Genomic DNA, 24,374 nt, shown 5'->3' with positions numbered 1-24,374 from the left:
ACTACCCACGGCCTGAAGGAAGCAGGTTCATGTAGGCGTATTTGTGCAAATGCATTATTTATACGTCTCATTTCTACAGTGGGCAGCGCAAGAAATGCCGTCCGGCTTGTGTACAGTATTTCAGTGTTAATCATTAGTTAGCTGCTTTTCACTATACAGCTGGATCTCGCAGGTAGATAATTGCAGTAATTACAGGCTGAAAGCAGAAGATTATCCTGAGCTGAGATTGTCCCACGGTTCTTGTTTCATCTCAAAACAGCATCTTGAAGAACTCACTGTAGATCTCACGTGTAACCAGTAACACAGTCTCAGTTTTTCAGAGAACAACCGATATTACACTTGTAAATTCTCTGCTTTTAAAATAATGTTTTTCACAATACTGGAAAAAAAGCCTTTATTCAGTGATATTTATTTTTTTAAGTTTGCTAGATATTTCATCAGTTATACATATATCATGTATCTATATATTTATCTGTATATATGTGTATCTGGATATAAATACTTTGCTCCATTCAGATTTCCCTCAACACTGACCAGTTTACAAGTGCCTGCTGCAGAAAAACACCCCCACTGCATGATGCTGCCACCATCATGCTTTACTTTTGGAATGGTTTTGGGTAGTTGATGAGCGGTGCCTGGTTTCCTGGTTTATCAAGAGTCAGTGTCTGATGCATTCTGAGGGAAGAGTGTAGAGTGATTAGCTGAAATATCCTTGATAGGTCTTCAATGAGTTACTACTTCTTTCCACTTTTAGCTCACACCGATCTGAAAGTTCTTCTCTGACCACTCATCAGCGAAGCTTAGGATTAGACAACTGCATATCAAAAGCTGTGCCTTATTTAACTATTGCAGAAACAATCCAAATATTTTTGACTGAAGCATTTTGCGATTTGCAATATTTATTTATTTATTTATTTATTTATTTATTTATTTATTTATTTATTTATTTATTTATATACACTTTTTGCACCCAATTGAATGTCATTAACTGAATTATATGCGTGTGTGTTTCCTCAGTGGGAGTGTATGTGGACCCTCGTCCTCTTCGGGACGTTCACGCTGCTGCTGCTCTGGCTTTACTTCTGGTTGGAGGCGAGCAACGACTACGGCGAATTTAACTGGTGAGTTTCAATTCGCGCGACTTTTATTTGCGTCTAACTATCGTCACAACGGAGTTAAATATAGCCTTCTATTCAGAGTGCTTGTAAAGCTGCTTTGTCAGCAGAATAATAAAAAAAAAAAAACTACTTTGTTGTATTGTGAAGTGTTTGTCATGGTCTGATTGTCGACTGTGGGAAATGCTCTGCCTGTGTGGTCACATTATGAATGACCTGGCTAAAATAACATAAACAATACTGTGATTAAGATGCACCAAATTAGAAACAGTAAATCACTAATCAGTAACTTATAACTGTAACTTATAACATCGCCTTGTGTCCACCATCTATTAAGAGTCCCCACAATGAGTCCCCATAGTGCACTTGTGGCTCATTTACACACAAAGAAGACACCTACATATATATATATATATACACACACACACACACACAGTAAATGATGTGCATCTTCATAACTGAGGTCGATGCAATTCACGTCTCGATGCACAGCCAAAGATACAATACAAATAAAGCAGCTACTGATGCGATGCGAATTAGAACATTGCAATTCAATCCAATATGGTTGCAACTGAAATATATGATGCTCTGCAATTTAATAGGGTTCAGATAGTTCACTTTGGTTCAGACATACAGTAAATCATCAATTTACTTAAGTGCCTTCTGACTTCTTACGCATTCAAAAAATTGAAATTAAAAACAAACCAGACGATCTTTTCCTGTTATGTCTCCAGGAAGTTACAGCTCTACCTCTGCCATGTTAATCTGTATTCTATATGACTCTCAGGACACGCCGCGGTCTCAGTAGTGTCGTGATGCGTCGTATACAAGTTCTGAGTGAACACGCTGGAGAAATTTAATCTACATATTAAATACAGGTCACAAATTATTGGTCATTTCCTAAAACAATAAAAGTATAGCGCATATATTAATAATTATTAATAATTAAATAATTTTTATATGCAAATATATTAAAAACAATGCATCGTGATACGAACGCCAGCTTTTGACGTCCGTATCACAATGATGCATCACATCGTTAACTTTTATCCCGATGCAAATCGCTGAATCGTATTTTCTCTAATATATACATATTCTTTTGTTCTGATGATTAGTTGTAAATAAACCATAAGCATCTCTTTAGCATCAGGTGTCAGTAAGAAATATTGTAAGGTCTCAGTTGGACCCGTATAAAGTGATGATGGATTCCTGGATGGATTTATGAAATCATTCTCCAGGCACTGGCCTGTGTAGTGTATTATGAATATGAGTTATGAAGAACAGCTCCATGACTCACTGTTTCACTTCCCAGCATAGTGTATAATGATGAGCTGTGTTTTTCTCTCCCTCTCTCACACACCCTGTTTTTCCAGGTATTTATTTAACCAGTCAGGCGAGTGGAGTGATGGAACAGTTCCCATACTGGCCACAACAGCTGCAGGCTTCACTTATATTGCATTTTTAATGGTGAGCTGTCGGACTGCCTGGTATTCATACCTCCAAGGTGCTGATCCTGCTACATAGCTTGGGAAGAAGGAGCTCACCTTCTGTCACACACACTTTCTCTCTATATCTCTTGAAGTTGTTTTTTCACCTCACCCTTTATTGTCAGAGCAAACAATACACAATTTAGACAAAAGTATGTGGACACCTGAGCTTGGCCCTTTTTGAACATTTTGTCCTCATTTTCTGTTATAATAGGCTCTACTTTTGTGGGAAGATGTTTTACTAGGTTTTGTGGAGATCCATGTGAGATTCTTTCAGCGCCAACAGTGGTAGTAAAATCAGTTCCCTTTCAGGAACTCGAGCTGCGTCAACAAGGCTTTGGGAACGCTTCCGCGTTGTCCACGTGTGTAATCCTTCGGACGGAAAGCGTGGCATCACCAGCGGAGGTGACGTCGCGACCGGGATGCTATTAAAAGCACATGGATGAAGCCGATGCCAGCTTCTGTTTGCTCATGAAGCTCTCTGTGTGTATTCTATGTCAAATTGTTTGTCCAAAATAGAATATGATGGCGAACAAAAAGGTAAAACACACCTTTCAGCTGTGTTCCTCCTTGCCCCCGCTATATTACTGGGGCAGGGAGAAATATTATTATTACTGAGAGATACAATATTATTATTATTATTATTATTATTATTATTATTATTATTATTATTATTATTATTATTATTATTATTATTGTTGTTGTTAGCATTTTTCAGGAAAAACAACAGGTTTGCATGATATAATAAAAAATAAAAAACTTTCAAGTTAATTAAATAACTCACAAATTCCCCTCCAAAAACCTGATCAATCATCAAATCATGACCTTCAACTGCATAACTTACAGAGCAAAAAATAAATAAATCAATGCAGGAAATTGAAGGTAGTTGATTAAGCTAAAAAAAAACATTGACCTGGCAACCTTCTGAATATGGTATTGATTTGCATTTTCAAGAAAACCATTTCGCTGGTAGAAGTGTTAACATGCAATTAAATATAACAATGTGTGCCTTGTTACCATGGCAACAAATTGTTTCATTTGCTAGAAAGGATATTGGCAGATTTTTGGCAGAGGTCTGATTTTTCCAGACGTATGTGGTTCTTCCTCGAACTGTTGGAGAGAAAACAAGTGTATAGGACGTCTCTTCAATGTGTGGCATGAAATATTCCGTTGATTCGAACTAAAAGAACCAAACCTGTTTTAGCTTGATAATTCCTCTGAGCATAAAGCCAGCTCCATGAAGACATGGGTTGGAGTGAAAGATCTCCTTCTATGGAGCTCTAAACCCTTTTGAACACCTGACCTCACCCCACTGTTGTGGCTGAATGAATCTAGTGGAACATCTTCCCAGAAGAGTGGAGCACATACAAACCTTTGTGAAAAAAAATATATATATATTTCTCCTGTTATTGTTTTTGGTGATTTTCTCCTTCTAGGGTTTGGTGATTTGTTTTCTTCATTATTTTGTTGTAGATTTTGGCTCTGTGTCACATTGCAGTTGGACAGCAGCTGAACTTGCACTGGATTCACAAGGTACAAGTTGCATAACAATAAGCCCACCCTGTGTGTGTGTGTGCGTGTGTGTGTGTGTGTGTGTGTGTGTGTGTGTGTGTGTGTGTGTGTGTGTGTGTGTGTGTGTGTGTGTGTGTGTGTGTTTGTGTGTTTTTGAAGCTGAACAGTCTGTAACTAATCAGCACACAAGGTCATACTGGCCCATACTGGCCTTGGGGAATTTATGTCTGTTGTCAAAATACAGAAAAGACGGACGTCCACGTTGTTTCGCTCAGGTGCTCGTATCGATCTGTCGAAATTCATGACCCGTGTGTTTTTCTCGTAGATCGGCGTGAGCGCAGCTTTACTGACCACCGTCATCGGCATGATATCCGTCAGTCAGCTATGGAGCGAAGAGTGGGATATCTTTTCCATCTCTCTACAAGTGGGTACACCGTATTCAGAAAGAAACTGTTTGTTATATTATGTGTACATTTATTATAAGGGCATGTTGATGGCTGTAGAACACAAATCTCAGAGAAACTCCAGGAAGAATTTGTAAATATACTGTACATCGGGTATAATGATAATTCAATTCACTAAAAATCCTTGAGTTACAGATTGTTTTTTGGCATTTCAGGTTTTAAATATGGATAAAATATCAATAAAATTGTACCTGTATTAGAAAAAAAAAAAAAAAAAAAAACAGGCTCCAAAAAAATTAATTTCTTCCCTTTTTGTTATGTTCATATGTTTTAGGCACCTGTGGAGCGAACATGACACAAGTAACCGTCTTCACTGTGCTTCAAGAATAAAAAATTATAATTATGATGATTATTATTATTATTATTATTATTATTATTATTATTATTATTATTATTATTATTTATTATAAAGATTTTAAAAACGTGGATTTGAGATTTAATTTAAGATTTAATTTAATTATTAATATAATAATAACTTTTTAGTTTTTTTATCCTTTTAAATGGATCCACCAATTTAACCCATTCCCATCTTTCCTATTCGTTTACACAAATTCTGTAATTTTTTTGTATAGGACTTTTAACAATGGACTTTTCTTTAAGCAGTTTAATTAATTGGAAGTCTATATCTAATAAACTAACAACTGACGGCAATGACAATGAAAAACACCCTAAGACAATTTAAAGAATAAAACCTCGAAAGAAACCCGTCCTCATCTGGGAGACACTGAATGTCCATTCATTAAAATTGTACATAAATCTACATCTTTTCTTAAATGCACATTGAGGTGTGCTAGAATTTATATATATATATATATATTAGGGCTGTCAATCGATTCAAATATTTAATCGCGATTAATTGCATGATTGTCATAAGTTAACTTGTGATTAATCGCAAATCGATCGCACATTTTTATCTGTTCTAAATGTACCTTAAATTAGTACTTCTGAAGTTTTTTATACTCTAATTAACATGGACGAATATGGATGCTTTATGCAAATGTATGTTAATACATATAATAAATATATAATGGATTTACCTTTACAGAATTTGCCAGATGTCCCTTATCCAGAGCAACCTACATTTATCTCATACATACTGTACAATTGAGCAGCCATGCAGTTAAGGGCCTTGCTCAGGGGCCCAGAAGTGGCAGTTTGGTGTGGCTGGGATTTGAACTTACAACCTTCAGGGCCAAAGACCAATGCCTTAACCCCCTAAGCTCCCACCTCCTTCTATGCAAATGCAATAGATGCACTCGTCTTTCCTGATCCTGCCTTTTTCTTCTTCTTTTTTCCGAACCTGTCAACAGCTACAATGGTCCTGAACAGTTTATCAAACTTTTTATAATATTTACAGTCTAGATCCATCTTTATGAATCTTGAGCTGAACCCTCCACAGTAACCTCATGGATCTTTAGGCTGTTTATATGGAGAATATACTCAGCTGGAAAGTGACATCCAGAGGTAGGGCATCAAGATGAATCAGACAGGTTCCGGAAAGAGTAATGGAACAGGCTCACTGGCCTTGAAGGAGATTTGTGTGAAATTCATTCAGTCACAAGAGTGTTAGTAAAGTCTGGGCGTGATGTAGGAGAGGTGAGAAGGCCTGGGGTTCCTGTTCATCCTAAAGGTCTTCGATAGGGTTTAGAGCTCTATAGCAGGAGATCTTCCACACACTTTCAACCCATGTAAAGCATATCTTCATGGAGCTGGCTTTGTGCACAGGAACTAGTTTGGGAATACTTGTTCAAGCGAAAAGATTTCAATAATTTATCAAATTCAGGTGTCTAAATACTTTTGTCCAATATATTAGAATCAGTGCATGCTATAGATATGGTCCATTACCCAGATCTCCACTTGACTAAGTGCATGTGTGTGTGTGTGTCTGTGTGTGTCTGTGTGTGTATCAGGCCACAGGACCATTCCTGCACATCGGTGCTCTTGCTGCAGTTACAGCATTGGCTTGGCTGGTGGCTGGACAAGTTGCTCGAGCCGAGAAAACCAGTAAGTCCTTTTTTTTTTTTTTCCTCCGCTCACCTCCTCACCCTAATCGAACTGATGTTAATAATTACTGCAGGTTCAACACCACATTCCAGGATACCTTTGACATTGTGCTGTTGCTGAATGAGGTGGCTGGTTAATGTGAAATAGCGTTTTGTTGATTCCCTGTACATTAGTGTTTTCCAACGGTGTGCTTGTTGAGTTTTAACTACATGCTGTCATTCCAGCTGCAGTTCAGGGTCATCAGCTATCACCAACATAGTTCTCTCTGTGTGTGTGTGTGTGTGTGTGTGTGTGTGTGTAGAGAACATTTACTTCATTTGGGTTCTTATGTGTTCTACATCTATACTAATCAGGATACATTTTAAAATGGCGTCTTTGACACTTTTGTTTCCAATCGTTTCCTAAAATTTGGCCAAAACGGAGAGAAAAATATTCGTTTTCAAACTAAAATGTACTCGTGTGAACATGGCCTTAGTTTAACATTGTGATCAATCTTGAAGTCCGATTATTAGCAGATAATTACCATATATTCAGTGTGAAAGTCTATGATGTGTCCTATAGAATTTCAATAAATGGTCCTGGTGATCTACCTGGTGCTGCTTTTGATCCTCTACCTGACCACGCGCTCCTTCACGTCAGTCTATATCATGGTTCGTAATTATTAAAGGATGATTAGCATGTAGGCAATGCGAATGCAATGTTAAGTCTAGAGGTCGAGCGATTTATCGGTTTTGTCGATTTATTTGACACCAATAGTTTCGACCAATTGCTGGAAAAAAAATCCATACCAATAGTTTTCCAGCCTCCAGTCCGCTGTCATTACAAGAGCGGCCTCTAGAGGCAAATGACTGATGGCACGTGCTGTGAGACTACATGCTGCACGGAGAGCGATATATTATATTTATTATTCAGAATTTATTCATTATATAATTATATTTATTAAGTAATATACTCATTTTATATGGTAGATCTTTCTATGATTAATACTGTTTTTTTTGTGGCTTTTTTTGGAATAAAGTACAATTTTACATGGAGTGTAAAGTTCTGTTTTTATCCAGTATCCCATTTAAGAACTATCGATCGACTTCTAGTTAAGTCTATGTTGTGTCCTATAGAATTTCAGGTAACGGTCGTGCTCATCTACCTGGTGGTGCTTCTGAGCCTCTACCTGACCCCGCTGTCCATCACGTCACCCTGCATCATGGAGCCACACAACCTTAAAGCACGGCCTGTTGTCATTGGCCAGCGTGGAGCTCCGATGGTAAGTCCAACATTTAGGCAAGACCTTACTGAGATTTATTGCACCTGCAGTTGAAAACAAAGCACGGCTTTAATTACAGTCACGGTTGTTTGTGTGCATTTTTAACTCACAATTATTTCTTTTTTTTACATGCATGGTTTAGTTAGCTCATTAAATATTCAATAATTATCTGATCAGATTTGTTCACACACACACACACACACACACACACACACACACACACACACACACACACACACACACACTTCTCGATCTGAAGACTTTACCATTTTATGTAACCTGAGCCTAAGACGTCTAGACAAACCGACGAGACGTTTAACCTCTACGGAAAATGCGCATGTTTGTAGATGCTTTGTAGATCAGCCGTGTGAGAAATACGGATAGGTGGAAAAGTTAATGAGGGTGAGTGAGTTAATGTATGGAACGGTAGATCAATGGATGGATGATTGATAGACAGAAAGGCGATGACTTACTCAAGGGCCCAACAGTGACAGCAGAGAATTGAACTCATGACCTTATAATCAGAAGTCCAACTTCTTAAAGATTAAGGCACCAAATCTCACAAATCAGTGAATGAATGGATGGAAAACCTGGTAAAAAAAATGCATGAAAAGACAAATAAATAGAAGAAAGAAAAATGGAAGGATGAATAGATGGATAAATGCAAATAGGCTTGGATGGATGCATGGACTGGTGGACAGATGGATGAATGGATTAATAATGCATAAAAGACAGATACATAGATAATAGTTGGATGGATGGGTGGATGGATGGATGGATGGATGGATGGATGGATGGATGGATGGATAGATGGATGGATGGATGGATGGATGGATGGATGGATGGATGGATGGATGGATGGATGGATGGAAGATGGAATAATTGGGTGGTGGTTGGATAGCATGATGAAAGTGGATAGAAGATAGAAAAGATAAAGAAATGCAAATAGGGATGGATGGATGGATGGATGGATGGATGGATGGATGGATGGATGGATGGATGGATGGAGAACCAGATAAAAGATGCATGAAAAGAAAAATGATAGAGGATAGTTAAATGGATGGATGGATGGATCCATGACAGGATGGAGACATAGGAAGGTAGATGTTTTAATAACATGCTAGAAATATGGATGGATGGATGGATGGATGGATGGATGGATGGATGGATGGATGGATGGAAAGCCAGAGATAGATGCATGGAAGGGCAGATTGTAGATGAATAATAAATAAAAAGATAGATTAATGCATGGAAGGACAGACAGATACATAGACTTTTGATCCCTGCACCACCACATTCTCATTGCTGAGCCCTTGAGGCATAACCATCATCTGCTCAGTGTATAACTGTAATTCCCTTTGGGTAACAGTGTCCAAGTGTAACTTTAAAAAAGATGTAACTTTAAAAAAGAATACAATTTTGGATGGGTGAACGAATGCTATGACGGACAGAGAGATGAATACAAATTCAAGGTATTGCTTCTGAAGATATTTTTCCAGATGGTTAAGAGTTCTAGCTTCTCAAAGCGGTTCTACTTAGAACCATTTTGTAAACAGGAAACCCAGGGGTTAGAAGGCAAAGCAGACAAATGCACTCTTGACTAATCCTGAGGGAAGTTGTAGAGAAACCACGTGTCTCTTCTGTATCATTTCTGTATTTATACGTTGGTAAAAAAAAAAAAAAAAAGCTTTGAACATTAGGTTTCCGAACCCAACATTAGGCTTGGAAGTGTATCGTTAGTCATGTCGTAGCATGTGAGTAAAGCGTTTCCTGCTCCACGCCGTTCCTCCAGGAACTTCCTCCACTGAGAGTTATTAATCATATCAGAATAATTTAAGAGATTTCGATGCTGATCTCCTGGGGGGAAAGGCCAAGGCTGATCACTACCTCTTCTCTCCATCAAGCTTAACTTTCTTTAATAATGTATTTATTTACTCCCAAACATCTACAATTTCACTGCTGTTGTTTCAATTCCCCTCCCACCCCGTTGTGTCTGCATTCTGCTTCCTCCCCTGGTGCTTGATCTCCCTGTGTTTCATTGAACTGTTGGATTGAAGGTTAACTCTCCCTCTGTGTGTATGTGTGTGTGTGTGTGTGTGTGTGTGTGTGTGTGTGTGTGTGTGTGTGTGTGTGTGTGTGGTTTTTTTCACCCTGGCTTCCTGTCAGCTGGCTCCAGAGAACACGTTGCTGTCTTTTCACAAAGCTCTGCAGAAGGACGTGAGTGGCTTGGAGGCCGAGGTGGCCATCAGGTAATTATTCATTTGTTCTTACACATATTTCCTGTCTGCCCTCCTCTGTCTGAGTACAGATCAATACACCATTAAGACTTACAGTCAGTGTGTGTGTATGTATGTGTGTGTGTGTGTGTGTGTGTGTGTGTGTGTGTGTGTGTGTGTGTGTGTAAAAGCATGTGAGCTCTTTGGGAGGTGGGTTTGGTCATATTCGGATGATAGATGGATAAGAGGATGAAAGATGAGGATGAGCTTCACGCAGATACAGAAACACTAAGAGTACAAATGTACCCAAAAGAGCAGAGGTTCTTATTGTATGCAGATAATCATATATATATATACAGTGAGGAAAATAAGTATTTAAACACCCTGCTATTTTGCAAGTTCTCCCACTTAGAAATCATGGAGGGGTCTGAAATTGTCATCGTAGGTGCATGTCCACTGTGAGAGACATAATCTAAAAAAAAATATCCAGAAATCACAATATATGATTTTTAAACTATTTGTTTGTATGATACAGCTGCAAATAAGTATTTGAACACCTGAGAAAGTCAATGTTAATATTTGGTACAGTAGCATTTGTTTGAGGTCAAACGTTTCCTGTAGTTTTTCACCAGGTTTGCACACACTGCAGGAGGGATTTTGGCCCACTCCTCCACACAGATCTTCTCTAGATCAGTCAGGTTTCTGGCCTGTCACTGAGAAACACGGAGTTTGAGCTCCCTCCAAAGATTCTCTATTGGGTTTAGGTCTGGAGACTGGCTAGGCCACGCCAGAACCTTGATATGCTTCTTACAGAGCCACTCCTTGGTTATCCTGGCTGTGTGCTTCGGGTCATTGTCATGTTGGAAGACCCAGCCTCGACCCATCTTCAATGCTCTAACTGAGGGAAGGAGGTTGTTCCCCAAAATCTCGCAATACATGGCCCCGGTCATCCTCTTCTTAATACAGTGCAGTTGCCCTGTCCCATGTGCAGAAAAACACCCCCAAAGCATGATGCTACCACCCCCATGCTTCACAGTAGGGATGGTGTTCTTGGGATGGTACTAATCATTCTTCTTCCTCCAAACACGTTTAGTGAAATTATGACCCAAAAGTTCTATTTTGGTCTCATCTGACCACATGACTTTCTCCCATGACTCCTCTGGATCATCCAAATGGTCATTGGCAACTTAAGACGTGCCTGGACATATGGTGGTTTAAGCAGGGGAACCTTCCGTGCCATGCATGATTTCAAACCATGACGTCTTAGTGTATTACCAACAGTAACCTTGGAAACGGTGGTCCCAGCTCTTTTCAGGTCATTGACCAGCTCCTCCCGTGTAGTTCTGGGTTGATTTCTCACCTTCCTTAGGATCATTGAGACCCCACGAGGTGAGATCTTGCATGGAGCCCCAGTCCGAGGGAGATTGACAGTCATGTTTAGCTTCTTCCATTTTCTAATGATTGCTCCAACAGTGGACCTTTTTTCACCAAGCTGCTTGGCAATTTCCCCGTAGCCCTTTCCAGCCTTGTGGAGGTGTACAATTTTGTCTCTAGTGTCTTTGGACAGCTCTTTGGTCTTGGCCATGTTAGTAGTTGGATTCTTACTGATTGTATGGGGTGGACAGGTGTTTTTATGCAGCTAACGACCTCAAACAGGTGCATCTAATTTGGGATAATAAATGTAGTGAAGGTGGACATTTTAAAGGCAGACTAACAGGTCTTTGAGGGTCAGAATTCTAGCTGATAGACAGGTGTTCAAATACTTATTTGCAGCTGTATCATACAAATAAATAGTTTAAAAATCATATATTGTGATTTCTGGATTTTTTTTTTTAGATTATGTCTCTCACAGTGGACATGCACCCACGATGACAATTTCAGACCCCTTCATGATTTCTAAGTGGGAGAACTTGCAAAATAGCAGAGTGTTCAAATACTTATTTTCCTCACTGTATATATAATTTTAATAAAGTATTGGGACACCTGACCGGTCTTGCCATCCGTGGTACTTCTTCAAACTGTTACCACAAAGCAGGAGGCACACATTCATTCCATTCATTTAAGGTTTTTGAAGGTCACCAAGTTCACTTTAAAGCTGTTTAAATAGGGAATGAAACATGACATGTGAGTTACTGTGCATCAGAAGTGTTAGATTTTAAACTATATTTTATTCAACGCCTTATTATAGTTAAACTATATTACAGTTACAGTCATTACTGGGATGGAGGGATGGAGGGATGGATGGATCACTTTATTCATCCCTAAAGGAAATTCACATACGAGATCAGTATTTATAAATGTAGATAATCTGTGATGAAAATCCCCACAGAAACCATGTATTAGCCCAAGTGCATGAATATAAACCTGCACTAGTGTCAGAGCTGCTGTTCTAATAAACCATCAGCAGTTCTATTAGTTCTGTGTTTTCATTCATTCAGAATTCAGGGAATTTAATTACAGTCCTAAAAATATGTTATTAGTAAATGTTATTTATTATTACTATGATATAAAATTCTCTTTCAGCACATTAATGTTATTGTTTATCAGTAAGACATTCTTTCAGGGGGGTCCTGCCCTTTGTCCTTCACGCTGGGAAGCTGTTGTCATTTAGTCTAAGTGCTCTCTGGTTGTAGTCTAGATGGAGTACCATTCCTGATGAGAGATCGCACCCTGAGGAGAACCACAAATGTGAGAAAAGTCTTTCCTGACAGGCAGAACACTGATGCATCATTCTTCAACTGGACCGAACTGAGCATGCTCAATGCTGGCCAGTGGTTTCTAAAGGTACACTGGGTACTACATTGATAGATGGATGGATGGATGGATGGATGGATGGATGGATGGATGGATGGATGGATGGATGGATGGACCAACTGATGAGTAGATAGAAAGATGAATAGGTGGAAAGACCAATGCAGATGTGATGAGGACAAATGGGTGAAGTAATAGAGTCAGGGAAATAGAGGGTCAGATACGGGTGGAAGGATAAACTAATGGATAACCAGTAAAAAGATGAATGGGTAGATATAATGATGGATGGATGGATGGATGGATGGATGGATGGATGGATGGATGGATGGATGGATGGATGGATGGATGAATTGGTGAATAGATTGAAATATTTAATGAATGGAAAGACAAAATGACAGATATGTAGAAAGAAAAATTGGTGGATAGAAAAGGATGGAAGAAAGATTAGTAGTTATGGATGGATAAATAAACTGATGCATGTCTGGATAAAAAGAAAGATGGATGGATAAATAGATTGATGAATAGGTGAATGGATGGAAAGATAAATGAATAGAAATTAATGAGTGATAAGAAGGCAGATGTTTTAGGTGTATTGACAAATGCTTTCTTGCTTTGTTCTCAGTGTGCTGATGAAGGTGTCTGTGGTTTTTTTGACCTTCAGGATGACCCCTACTTTACAGTGCAGTACATGTCTAAGCAACAGCAATTTGAAGTTGGGAATCAGTCAGTGTGCAGTCTGGAGCAGATGTTACAGCTAGCAGCTCGCTCCAACCGCTCAGCCCTGTTCACCCTCCACCGTCCACCACCGGGGCATCCACACACCTTGAGCTGGATCAACCTCACCCTGACCTCCATCCTGCACTCTGGCATCCCTCAACACCAGGTCTACCTAACAGTTGTTTGCGGAATAGAGTAATTTTGCCCTTGTACAGCACTGCCCCCTGCTGGTGAAGTATATGTTAATGTAATGTAATATAATGTGGTGTGTGTGTGTGTGTGTGTGTGTGTGTGTGTGTGTGTGTGTGTGTGTGTGTGTGTGTGTGTGTAGGTGGTGTGGAGTGTGGACTGGAACAGAGAGATGGTACAACAGCAGGCTCCAGGCTTCCAGCAAATATCCACTAAGATAGAGACGCTGGAGAATCTCCATGAGAAAGGCATCAGTAGATTATTGCTGCGCTACAACCATGTCAGCAATAAGGATATACAGTAAGACATTAACTTCACACACAATCATTTATGACTTCTACGATATAAAAAAAAAAAAGCTAATTATTTAAATAACAAAACTTTTACCTGATTTCTAGGCCTTTATCCTGTTCTGTCGTGTTTCTCTACAACACTAAGTATTGTTGTAATCATTTGTAAAGTTTTTAAAACTTGTACTGTGGCACTGAACGTCTGCAGACATTTCCCTGAATAACGGATCGATTGTTGTCGAGCGATGAGACGCTTCCTGCGATTCTGTTCATGCCTGACTGTTTATCATATCTAATGATCTTTCGAGATTTCAGATACATCAGTCACATCCAGGTCATATAGATTTTCCTCTTAGTTTTACCTCATGTGTCTTTATAGAGGAGTGGTAGAGGATGAAGGGCTCATTGGAGCAGTGGTAGAGGATGAAGGGCTCATTGGAGCAGTGGTAGAGGATGGAGGGATGAGTGATGCAGTGGTAGAGGATGGAGGGATCAGTGGTAGAGGATGGAGGGATCAATGGTAGAGGATGGAGGAATGAGTGGAGATGTGGTAGAGTATGGAGGGATCAGTGGTAGCATATGGAGAGATGAGTGGAGCAGTGGTAGAGTATGGATGGATCAGTGGTAGAGGATGGAGGGATGAGTGGAGCAGTGGTAGAGTATGGATGGATCAGTGGTAGAGGATGGAGGTATGAGTGGAGCAGTGGTAGAGTATGGCTGGATCAGTGGTAGAGGATGGAGGGATGAGTGGAGCAGTGGTAGAGTATGGATGGATCAGTGGTAGAGGATGGAGGGATGAGTGGAGCAGTGGTAGAGTATGGATGGATCAGTGGTAGAGGATGGAGGGATGAGTGGAGCAGTGGTAGAGTATGAATGGATCAGTGGTAGAGGATGGAGGGATGAGTGATGCAGTGGTAGAGGATAGATGGTTGAGTGATGCAGTGGTAGAGGATAGAGGGATCAGTGGTAGAGGATGGAGTGATGCAGTGGTAGAGAATGGAGGGATCAGTGGTAGAGGATGGAGGAATCAGTGGTAGAGGATGAAGGGATGAGTGATGCAGTGGTAGAGGATGGAGGAATCAGTCGTAGAGAATAGAGGGATGAGTGGAGCAATGGTAGAGGATAGAGGGATTGGTTAAGCAGTGGTAGAGGATGGAGGGTTCAGTGAAGCTTCTTACTTTTTTTCAGGACTTGATATAGTGTGTGTGTGTGTGTGTGTGTGTGTGTGTGTGTGTGTGTGTGTGTGTGTGTGTGTGTGTGTGTGTGTGTGTGTGTGTGTGTGTGTGTGAGACAGGATGTACACAGCTGGTAACGTGAGCGTGACTCTGTACACCGTGAACAAGCCGTGGTTATACTCTGTACTTTGGTGTAGCGGCGTGTCGTCCGTCTCCTCTGAAGCACCGCAGATCCTCCGGAAAATTCTATCACCTCTGTGGCTGATGGTGAGGGACTCACACTCACACTCACACTCACAGATTAGATAGACACGATATGGACAAAAGTTTCTGGACACCTGACAATAAGTTTGGTTTGTACTTTTTGAACATCCACATCCACATTCAGACTCAATTTGCTGTTCCTCCACTCTTCTGGGAAGATTTTGTGGAGATTCGGTCAACCACAAAGGTGTTAGTAAAGTCAGGCAGTGATGCAGGTGAGAAGGTGAGGAGGTCTGGGGTGCAGTTCCAGTTCATCCCAAAGTAATGATGAGTCGTTATTGAACGATTCGTTTGTTTCAAACGAGTCTTCAATGTGACTCAGAAGAACGAGTCGTCTGCAAGAATGATTCGTACATTTTCTACTGGACGCTCATGAGCATTTCTTTTATCACATGACTCCCATAGACGCTACGCAGTGCATTACACAGGAAACAGAATTGAGTCGCTCATCTCATGTGGCCTGTTTTGGAAAATTTCGATGAAGAGACCTTTTTTCTTTTTTGGCGCCATCTAGTGTCTGCTTGGTCATGTCTCTGTTTCTGTTGCAGAGTCCAGAGGAGTACTGCCTGATTTGGGTCGCCACAGATCTCGTGTCTTTCGCTCTGGTCCTGGGGATTTTCGTCTTTCAGAAGTAGGGACTTTTTGTTTAATTGCGTATTGCACACACACACACACACACACACACACACACACACACACACACACACACACACACACACACACACACCTCACACACACACACACACACACACACACACACACACACACACACACACACACACACACACACATGGGGCATGCAAGGCAAGACAGGGCAGGTATAATAAATATGTGTAATGTATATGTGCTTTATATACACCTATTTATTAATCTGTATCCGTCTGGTTAAATATTTTTGGTTAAATGGTTTTTAATATTATTATCATTATTATTATTATTATTATTATATTTATTATTGTAAAAAAAAGAGAGACATACGTAAATACGTACAAATTAAAACACTGCGGATGTTGTTATATAAAAATATTCATCATTTTATTCCTCTTATATCACACCAGTCACACGTTGAATTTTTTCGATTAATTGGAAGAATAACAACCTTTTTTTTTTTTTTTTTTTTTTTTTATTTATCGCTGCGATCAATATTTGTTCCAAATTTGTTCCAGCTCTGTTCATTCACACTTTTATTCTCTCTCATGAAGTTAATAAAACTACAATGCTGTTCATTAAGAACACAAAACCTCCACACTTCTATACACTGAAGAGGCGAATTGGAAATCTGATTGGTTAAAGAAACAGATTCATTGATAATATTCTCTGAGGTAAAAAGTCCAGCAGGACTGATTCTGAAGGCTCTGTGTAGATTAGATCGACATGGCAGCACATAGAGGCTGAAATCTGATTGGACAAAAAATCTAACATCCACATACACGTACTGAAAGCAGTGCAGCCGAGAGAAACGCTACGAAATAAAGAGAATAAACTGTTGGGAATAAATTAATACAATTTCATGGAAATCTGAATTTAGGTTGTAAATGTAGGTTGGTTCTTCTGGTAGTGTTTAGACCAGCTGAGAAGATTTTGCTGACCCTGACCGCTGAGTTTATGGGTAGTTCAGTATATATTGGACAGTGAATGAGTGAAAGAAAGTTCTGTGGAGTCCAAATGGGGCATCTGAGTTCTGTAAGAGTTAGTTAGAGAGCAGACAGTGGTCTGGAGTGATAGCTATCATGGAATGACCTGCTCAGTCACTGCACCCAAATCCTATTGAACTGCTCTGGGATCAACTGTATCACAAGAAAGAAATCTCCAACTATTGAAGAACAGGATCCTAAGAGAGGATTTTTTTTTTAATGAAAATACAATGGAAGGTCCCAACATTTATAGATTTGTTTTGGTGAAAGGAAATCTTAGTAGTGTTACATAACGGAGCATGTTGCTTAGAAACAAAAAGGAACATGCAGGAGCTTCTCAAAACCATAAAAGACTCAATACCTCCAATCTTCTGATAGGTGTGATTCTCTGATAGCAAAACATTCTGGTAACCCTGTAGGAACTCTACCACAGCCTGGTACTGGGTCAGGACCAATTTAAGAACTGATTTAAGAACTTTATTAAAAGTGAAAAAACAGCATTAATGTTCTATTTACTTCAGGAGAGAAAAAAAAATATTTAGGATTGTGAGAGAAAAACGCTGGAACAAAGATGTCTTTTTGTCGTCTATGTCATTAAGCGTAACTATAAATGGATAAAAAGCATCAATGCCATTAATTCCCTAATTAATAAAAAAAAGAAAGGGTTTTGATCTGTACTTGTTTGATTTCTCTTGTTTAATAGCCTTTAAAAGAATATAGTAATAATAATAATAATCTGGAAAAAAAAAAGAAATATAGAATGGGCGAGGGGGTGAAAGGACGGGTTTTTGGGATGTTTTGTGCCTGATGATTGAGCGATTGCATGAGCAGTGACGGTGTTTCTATTATAAAGAGATGTGCTCAGATGTTCCATCACTCTGTTCACACTCATCACGGTGGGGTTTAGTGCTCGGCCTCGTGATTTCAGCTTCTGCTTCTGGACCGACTTCTTGATTCCTTCTTTTAACGCTGTTATCCTTGTGCCCTTTGTACCCTTTTCTCCTCTTCCTCCTCCTTTTCCTCCTCCACTTCCTCCTTCTCTTCTTCTGCTGATGTGCATGCTCCTCTTCTCTGCTGCATTCTGGCATCTCTCAGCTATCACATGATCAGGTAACTGGGTCACTTCTACCGACCCACGATGCTGTGCTACTGCGCATATCTATTCTCTGTTTCTCTATTAACACTTTATCTATCTATCTATCTATCTATCTATCTATCTATCTATCTATCTATCTATCTATCTATCTATCTATCTATCTATCTATCTATCTATCTATCTATCTATCTACCTATCTACCTGTCTGTCTGTCTGTCTGTCTGTCTGTCTGTCTGTCTGTCTGTCTGTCTGTCTGTTTCTATCTGTTTTGTCTGTCTTCTTCTATTCTGCCTTCTAGTCTGTCTGTCTGTCTGTCTGTCTGTCTGTCTGTCTGTCTGTCTGTCTGTCTGTCTGTCTGTCTGTCTGTCTGTCTGTCATCTATCCATCTATCTCTATCCATCTATTTTGTCTATCTATCTTCCATCTGTTTTGTCTGTCTGTCTACTATCTGTTTTGTCTGTCCTTCTGTCTGTCTACAATTTGTTTTGTCTGTAGGTCTGTCTGTTTGCTATCTGTTTTGTCTGACTTCTTCTATTCTGTCTTCTAGTCAGTCTGTCTGTCATCTATCCATCTATTTCTATACATCTATCCATCTGTTTTGTCTGTCTTGTCTATCTATCTATCTGTCTATCTCTCTGTCTGTCTGTCTGTCTGTCTGTCTGTCTGTCTGTCTGTCTGTCTGTCTGTCTGTCTGTCTGTCTGTCTGTCTGTCGGTCTGTCGGTCTGTCTGTCTGTCTATGATGTCGGTATGTACCAGGCGTTTCTCATTTCGAGGAAATATATATATTTTTTTTATAATAATTTTAAGACACAGTGAAGTTTTGTTTTTTTGTGTCTGGAGTTTCACATTTTACATTACAAAAACATCTGCAACCACGTATTTCTCTGTTCCTGTAGGATAGTTAATCATCACTCTACAGTATATTCACTCCATAAGGTGTAACGTAATGCTGTTGTAGGTGCCCAAAATGTATTACTCAGAGCTCAGTGCAAAAGTATGCGCCCCCACTATATAGTTTGTGTGTAAAACAAAAATATACCTTTACATTAAAACCTTTCTAGGATGCTAAGAACAATTAATTATCCCAAACAACCGTTTTGTTTATAAATGGTGAATTTTGCAATAAATATGGATGAATGAATAAATAAATAAAGGAGGTTCAAAGGTGGTCTAATGGCAACATTTTTACTTGCTATAAATATTATGGGAGTAAAAAGTATTTTTTTTAATAATACAATAAATGGCTAAAAGTCTGTGGACACCTGAGCATAAAATTCACATTTTCTTTTTAAAATCCCGTTACACATTTAGTCCCAACTTACTATTACAAAAACCTCCACTCTTCTGAGAAGATGTTCCACTAGATTCTAAGAAGATTTGTGTGAGATTCATTCATCCACACGAGTGGTAGAAAAATGTAGGTATTGATGAAGGAGAGGTGATGAGGCCTGAGGTGCAGTCAGCATTCCCATTTTTCATGTCCAATATGATTCTTGTGGTTTATAGAACACTGTAAAAGTCAGATATACAAATACTATTTAATTAAGTTTGAGATTAATAACAGTTATACTGCTAATTGTGTCCACTAGAGGGTGGTGTTGAGCCTTTGTCCCTGACAGTAGCCTATTAGCCTGTGACACGATTATTTAAAGCTTGAAGCGCTGAGCTTTTTCTTTTTCGCTCCCGTCGGAGCTGAGATGTAAATTTCTCCTGGTAGAGGAGGCAGCATGTCTGAGATGGATGGTGGCTCTGCATTAATCACACGAACCTGCACTAAAAGTCAGTTATTTATAGCTGTGTGTCTGAGCTCGGACCGAGAAACACACACACACACACACACACACGCACACACACACACACACACACACACACACACACACACACACACACACCCTCAAGCTTGAGCAAAGGCCAAATAGAGACATTGTAAGACACCAGTGATTTCATATCTCACCAGGGTTCAGTGTTCTACTTATTTAATACCTTTTCGCCATTTATTGTTAACAGTAACACGTGTAAAACATGCACGTGACAAACACAAATCTAACTCAGACCCTCTTCACGGCATGCTTTTCGACATCTACTCCATAGAAAACCATACACTGTGTGGCCGAAAGTATTAGGACACCTGACTTTTCCAACCATAATGTGGTTCTTTCCCAAAATGTTTCCTGTAAACTTGAAGTCTTTGGATTCCTGAGCATGAAATTTTCCCTTCACTTGCACTAGGAGACGTAAACCTGTTCCAGCATGATGGTGTCTCTGTGCACAAAGTCAGATCCATGATCTTCTGTATATGGGTTGCAGTAGAAGATCTCCTGCTATTGAGCTCCGATCTCGAACCCTGTTGGGGTGAACGTTGACCGCACCCCCAGGCCTCCTCCAAACACACTCCAAAATCTAGCGGAACGTCTTCCCAGAAGAGTGGAGGTTTTATAGCGGCAAACAGCGACGGGAAGATGTTCAGAAAGCACATACCGATCTTACCGTCAGGGGTCCACAAACTTTCGGTCATACGGTGTATTTTTAAAAGGTTTACAACACCTTAGACAAAAAAATACATAAATAAATAAATAATGATCAATGACATGAGATGGTACAGTTACAGAAATTATAATAGTGCGGTGTGTTTTGGAGAAATCTGATCTCTGAGGTAATGAAGGTTTTTATGTATTTATTTATTTAAAGAAAAAGTATAAAAGGCCCTGAATTTTTAATTTTTAATTTTTTTTATTGAATTGAAAAAAAAGCCTGAAATCTTTCAAGAATTAAAGCCATGAACCCGTTAAGTTTACATACAGTTCAGTTGTACATGCTATTTAAGTTTATTCATGTAAATTCTAACAAAAAAAATCAATAATGAGACGTGTGTGTGTGTGTGTGTGTGTGTGTGTGTGTGTGTGTGTGTGTGTGTGTGTGTGTGTGTGTGTGTGTGTGTGTGTGTAGGTGGAGGATGAGTGGTATGCATAAGTACAACCCGGAACAGATCATGCTGAGTGCCGCTGTCAGGAGGTCAAGCCGAGACGTCAACATCATGAAGGAGAAGCTCATCTTCTCTGGTAAAGGGAATGTGTGTGTGTGTGTGTGTGTGTGTGTGTGTGTGTGTGTGTGTGTGTGTGTGTGTGTGTGTGTGCGCATTTCATCTTGTAGTTTACTCAGAGCTCCATGATGTCTTCATGGCTCTAAATGGTTCTGACGTTTCCTAAAGGTCAGCAACAGTAGCAGTTTAACCCCAGATGTAACCCTTCATCTTCACCTTATCTCCTATCCTGCATCATCCTCATCCATCCTGCACCTCCCTGCTCCACCCTGAAACGTCCTCAACCATCCTGATCCACCATGCACCAACCTCCTTTATCCTCAACCATCCTGATCCACCATGCACCAACCTCCTTTATCCTCAACCATCCTTCTCCACCCTGCACCATTCTGAAAAAAAATCTCAACCATCCTGCACCATCTTGAACCATCTTGAACCATCCTGTACAATCCATCTTCTCATTACCTTTTACTCCATCCATCCATCCATCCATCCATCCATCCATCCATCCATCCATCCAGTCGTAGCTCATAAATGGCTCTGGTTGCCCTGACCAGTGCTCTCTTCATGGTGAGTAACCAATAATGGGGAAAATATACAATGTCTTACATGTTTTCTTTCATTTCATCAATCTATCCATCCATCCATCCATCCATCCATCCATCCATCCATCCATCCTACAGTCATACTGGGTCTGATTCTATAAATCCAGCAACAAAAAATAAACTGATTGGCTAAAGGTTTGTGGACACCTGACTATAAAATTGCGGTGTGCTTCCAACCGCCACTCTTCTGAGATGTTCCACTGGATTTTGTGGAGATTTGTGTGAGATTCCTTCAGCCACAAGGGTGTTAGTAAGAGAAGGGGGCTTAGGGGTGCAGTCAGCGTTCCCTTTCATCATGTTCAATAGTGTGTGAGCTCTACAGCAGGAGATCTTCCACTCCAACCCAAGTAATTCATATTTTTTATAGAGTTGCACCTCCACTTTGTGCACAGGGGCATCATCATGCTGGAGCAGGTTTGAGGAAAATGTTCATGCTCCAGCATTTAAAGACGTTCTACATGATTTTGTGGTACCAGTGAGGGGAAGAACTGCATATGGGTGGAAAACAGTCAGGTGTCCCAAAACTTTTGACATTTTCCTGAGACAATTGAAGACCTTTTTTTTTTTTTTTAAAGCAGTAGTCACACCAAATAGGGACATTTCTTTACTTTATTTTACAATGTAGATGTTTTTGAAGGTCTTCAGCAGTTCCTCCAGCAAGATAAATAATAATAATAATAAAAAGAAAAAAAAAAAAGAATATGTGCTCTATTATTTAGTCATCACAAGTCTTAGGATGAAGATAGAAAGAGATTGTTTACGTGATTGGACTGCCAGATCCAGCTTCCAGCTAGATGACTCAGCATATGGAGAGATGGTTGTGATTGGCTCCAGTGCCGGCTTTGAGAGAAACAATCAGAGCACAGATATATTTATATATTATACCGTGTTTGAAGTCATTTGACTGCTATAAATGTGTGTAATGTGGTGTGGAAAGACTTGACCTGGTGTCTGTGTGTGTGTGTGTGTGTGTATGTGCAGAGGTCAGCGATGGGGTCGGCTGTGAGGAAAACGGGTTCGACTGCTACACCAATCAGGGCGTTCAGTGAATCCCACACAAAATGTACAAATTCCAACTGCCGGATCTGCTTCTTGATCCCGCTGCCTGATTTGCTGTCAGTTCTTTTCAAACCTCTCTGCTTTTCCTCAGCGCTCTGCCACGTTTTTCTCTTCTTCCTCCATGTTCTTCTTCTCTCTGTGAGCCCCAGAACATCGGTGTACTGTATATTTTGTATAGGTTTTTTTTTTTTTCCGGGTCTGTGGCCCGATTCGCGTCCAAGTGCACAATAAAAATCGATCTTACTTTCGTAGAAGATCGAATGCAACCCGGGATATAAGGAACATTTCCAACCATGCTGTGTGTGTGTGTGTATGTGTGGTTTATGATACACACTATACGGGCAAAAGTTTGTGGACACCAGAATATGTAACCTCTATGTACTACTAGATTTTGTGAGAATTAATTCAGCCACAATGTCACGTGTTAAAGTCAGGTACTGATGTAGATGAGGTGAGGAGGCCTGGGAGCTCTAGAGCAGAAGATCTTCCACTCCAACCCATGTGAAGTATTTTACCATGAAGCTGGCTTTCTGAACAGGAACAGGTTTGGGTCTCATCATGTCATACAATCGTGTGCCTTCGGAACCACAGACGGCTGGAAATTTCACGTGTCTCAATACTTTTGTCCATGCGGTTATTTTGTACGTCTCTTTACCGTACGTGACTTTTTTCCATACACACTCATTGAACGTTCTTAAGAATTTTTATATACTTTTTTTTTTCCAACACACACACACACACACACACACACACACACACACACACACACACGATGTATTATAAACGTAAGAGACTGTAAAAGTTTTGCTGTTCTACTAAGCTTCACTCTTCTGGGAAGATGTTCCACTAGATTTCGTGGACATTTCTGTGAGATTCGTTCATCCACAAGGGTGTTAGTAAAGTCAGGTTCTGATGTAGCTGAGATGTTCAATAGGGTGGAGGATCAGAGCTCTATAGCAGAAGATCTTCCACATAGTTCCAACCCGTGTAAAGTAGATCTTCATGGAGCTGGCTTTGTGCACAGGAGCAAAAAAAAAAAACTGCTACCACATTCAAAAACGTCCTGTTCAATCGTGTGATTCCAACTTTGTGTTGAACAGAAGGCTGGGTGTCCCAATACTTTTGGCCATATAGTGTGCTTCAATGGCTTGGAATCCAAACATTGTGTTTATATTTATATACTGTACAGTGATTGTGTTCTTCATCCTCATCATCCTCATCCATCATCATGGGCTCACTGTATTTTATTTTATTTGCTAATGCACTGGAAAACATTTAGAAAAAGAAATAAAGAAAAATCACGTTTACACAAGAAATGAGGAACAAACGATATTTCATGTTTTTTTTTTTTATTTTGTACATGTTGTTCAAATAAATGAAGAAATTAAACAGGTTTGTTCTGGGGTGAAGGTTTGGGGGGGGGGGGGGGGAGGAAAAAAAAAAAGGATATCACATTTTTTATTAATTATTATATATATTTCAACATTGCATTTT

The 24,374-nt window shown here is 39.7% G+C and overlaps 2 protein-coding genes across 12 annotated transcripts in view; one reads left to right on the top strand and one right to left on the bottom strand.

The window, feature by feature from the left end:
- gdpd5b (glycerophosphodiester phosphodiesterase domain containing 5b) overlaps positions 1 to 24,269 on the top strand; it is a 61,000-nt gene extending 36,731 nt beyond the window's left edge. The window contains exons 3-18 of one of the 10 annotated variants that reach the window (XR_014534593.1): positions 1,018 to 1,121; positions 2,489 to 2,582; positions 4,076 to 4,135; positions 4,440 to 4,538; positions 6,489 to 6,582; positions 7,698 to 7,843; positions 10,010 to 10,092; positions 12,693 to 12,843; positions 13,472 to 13,693; positions 13,859 to 14,016; positions 15,301 to 15,448; positions 15,994 to 16,076; positions 18,175 to 18,189; positions 21,123 to 21,235; positions 21,385 to 21,786; positions 22,803 to 24,269. Coding sequence is in view for 5 of the 10 variants with exons in the window: in XM_083547965.1 (XP_083404091.1) it covers positions 1,018 to 1,121; positions 2,489 to 2,582; positions 4,076 to 4,135; positions 4,440 to 4,538; positions 6,489 to 6,582; positions 7,698 to 7,843; positions 10,010 to 10,092; positions 12,693 to 12,843; positions 13,472 to 13,693; positions 13,859 to 14,016; positions 15,301 to 15,448; positions 15,994 to 16,076; positions 18,175 to 18,189; positions 21,123 to 21,286; positions 21,327 to 21,382 (1,677 nt within the window). In the remaining 5 variants the exon portion in view is untranslated. Of the gene's footprint in view, positions 1 to 1,017; positions 1,122 to 2,488; positions 2,583 to 4,075; positions 4,136 to 4,439; positions 4,539 to 6,488; positions 6,583 to 7,697; positions 7,844 to 10,009; positions 10,093 to 12,692; positions 12,844 to 13,471; positions 13,694 to 13,858; positions 14,017 to 15,300; positions 15,449 to 15,993; positions 16,090 to 18,174; positions 18,190 to 21,122; positions 21,287 to 21,326; positions 21,787 to 22,802 lie in introns of those variants that run through there. The other 9 variants (XR_014534594.1, XR_014534592.1, XR_014534595.1 and 6 more) reach the window with 9 other exon arrangements.
- serpinh1b (serpin peptidase inhibitor, clade H (heat shock protein 47), member 1b) overlaps positions 1 to 24,374 on the bottom strand; it is a 247,623-nt gene that overhangs the window by 47,798 nt on the left and 175,451 nt on the right. The gene's annotated exons all lie outside the window — the stretch shown is intronic.

Source organism: Silurus aristotelis (assembly GCF_946808225.1).
Source record: "Silurus aristotelis genome assembly, chromosome: 8".
NCBI classification, from domain to species: Eukaryota; Metazoa; Chordata; class Actinopteri; order Siluriformes; family Siluridae; genus Silurus; species Silurus aristotelis.
The sequence above is the reverse complement of the archived record's forward strand: the minus strand, read 5'-3'. Positions and strand labels throughout refer to the sequence as shown.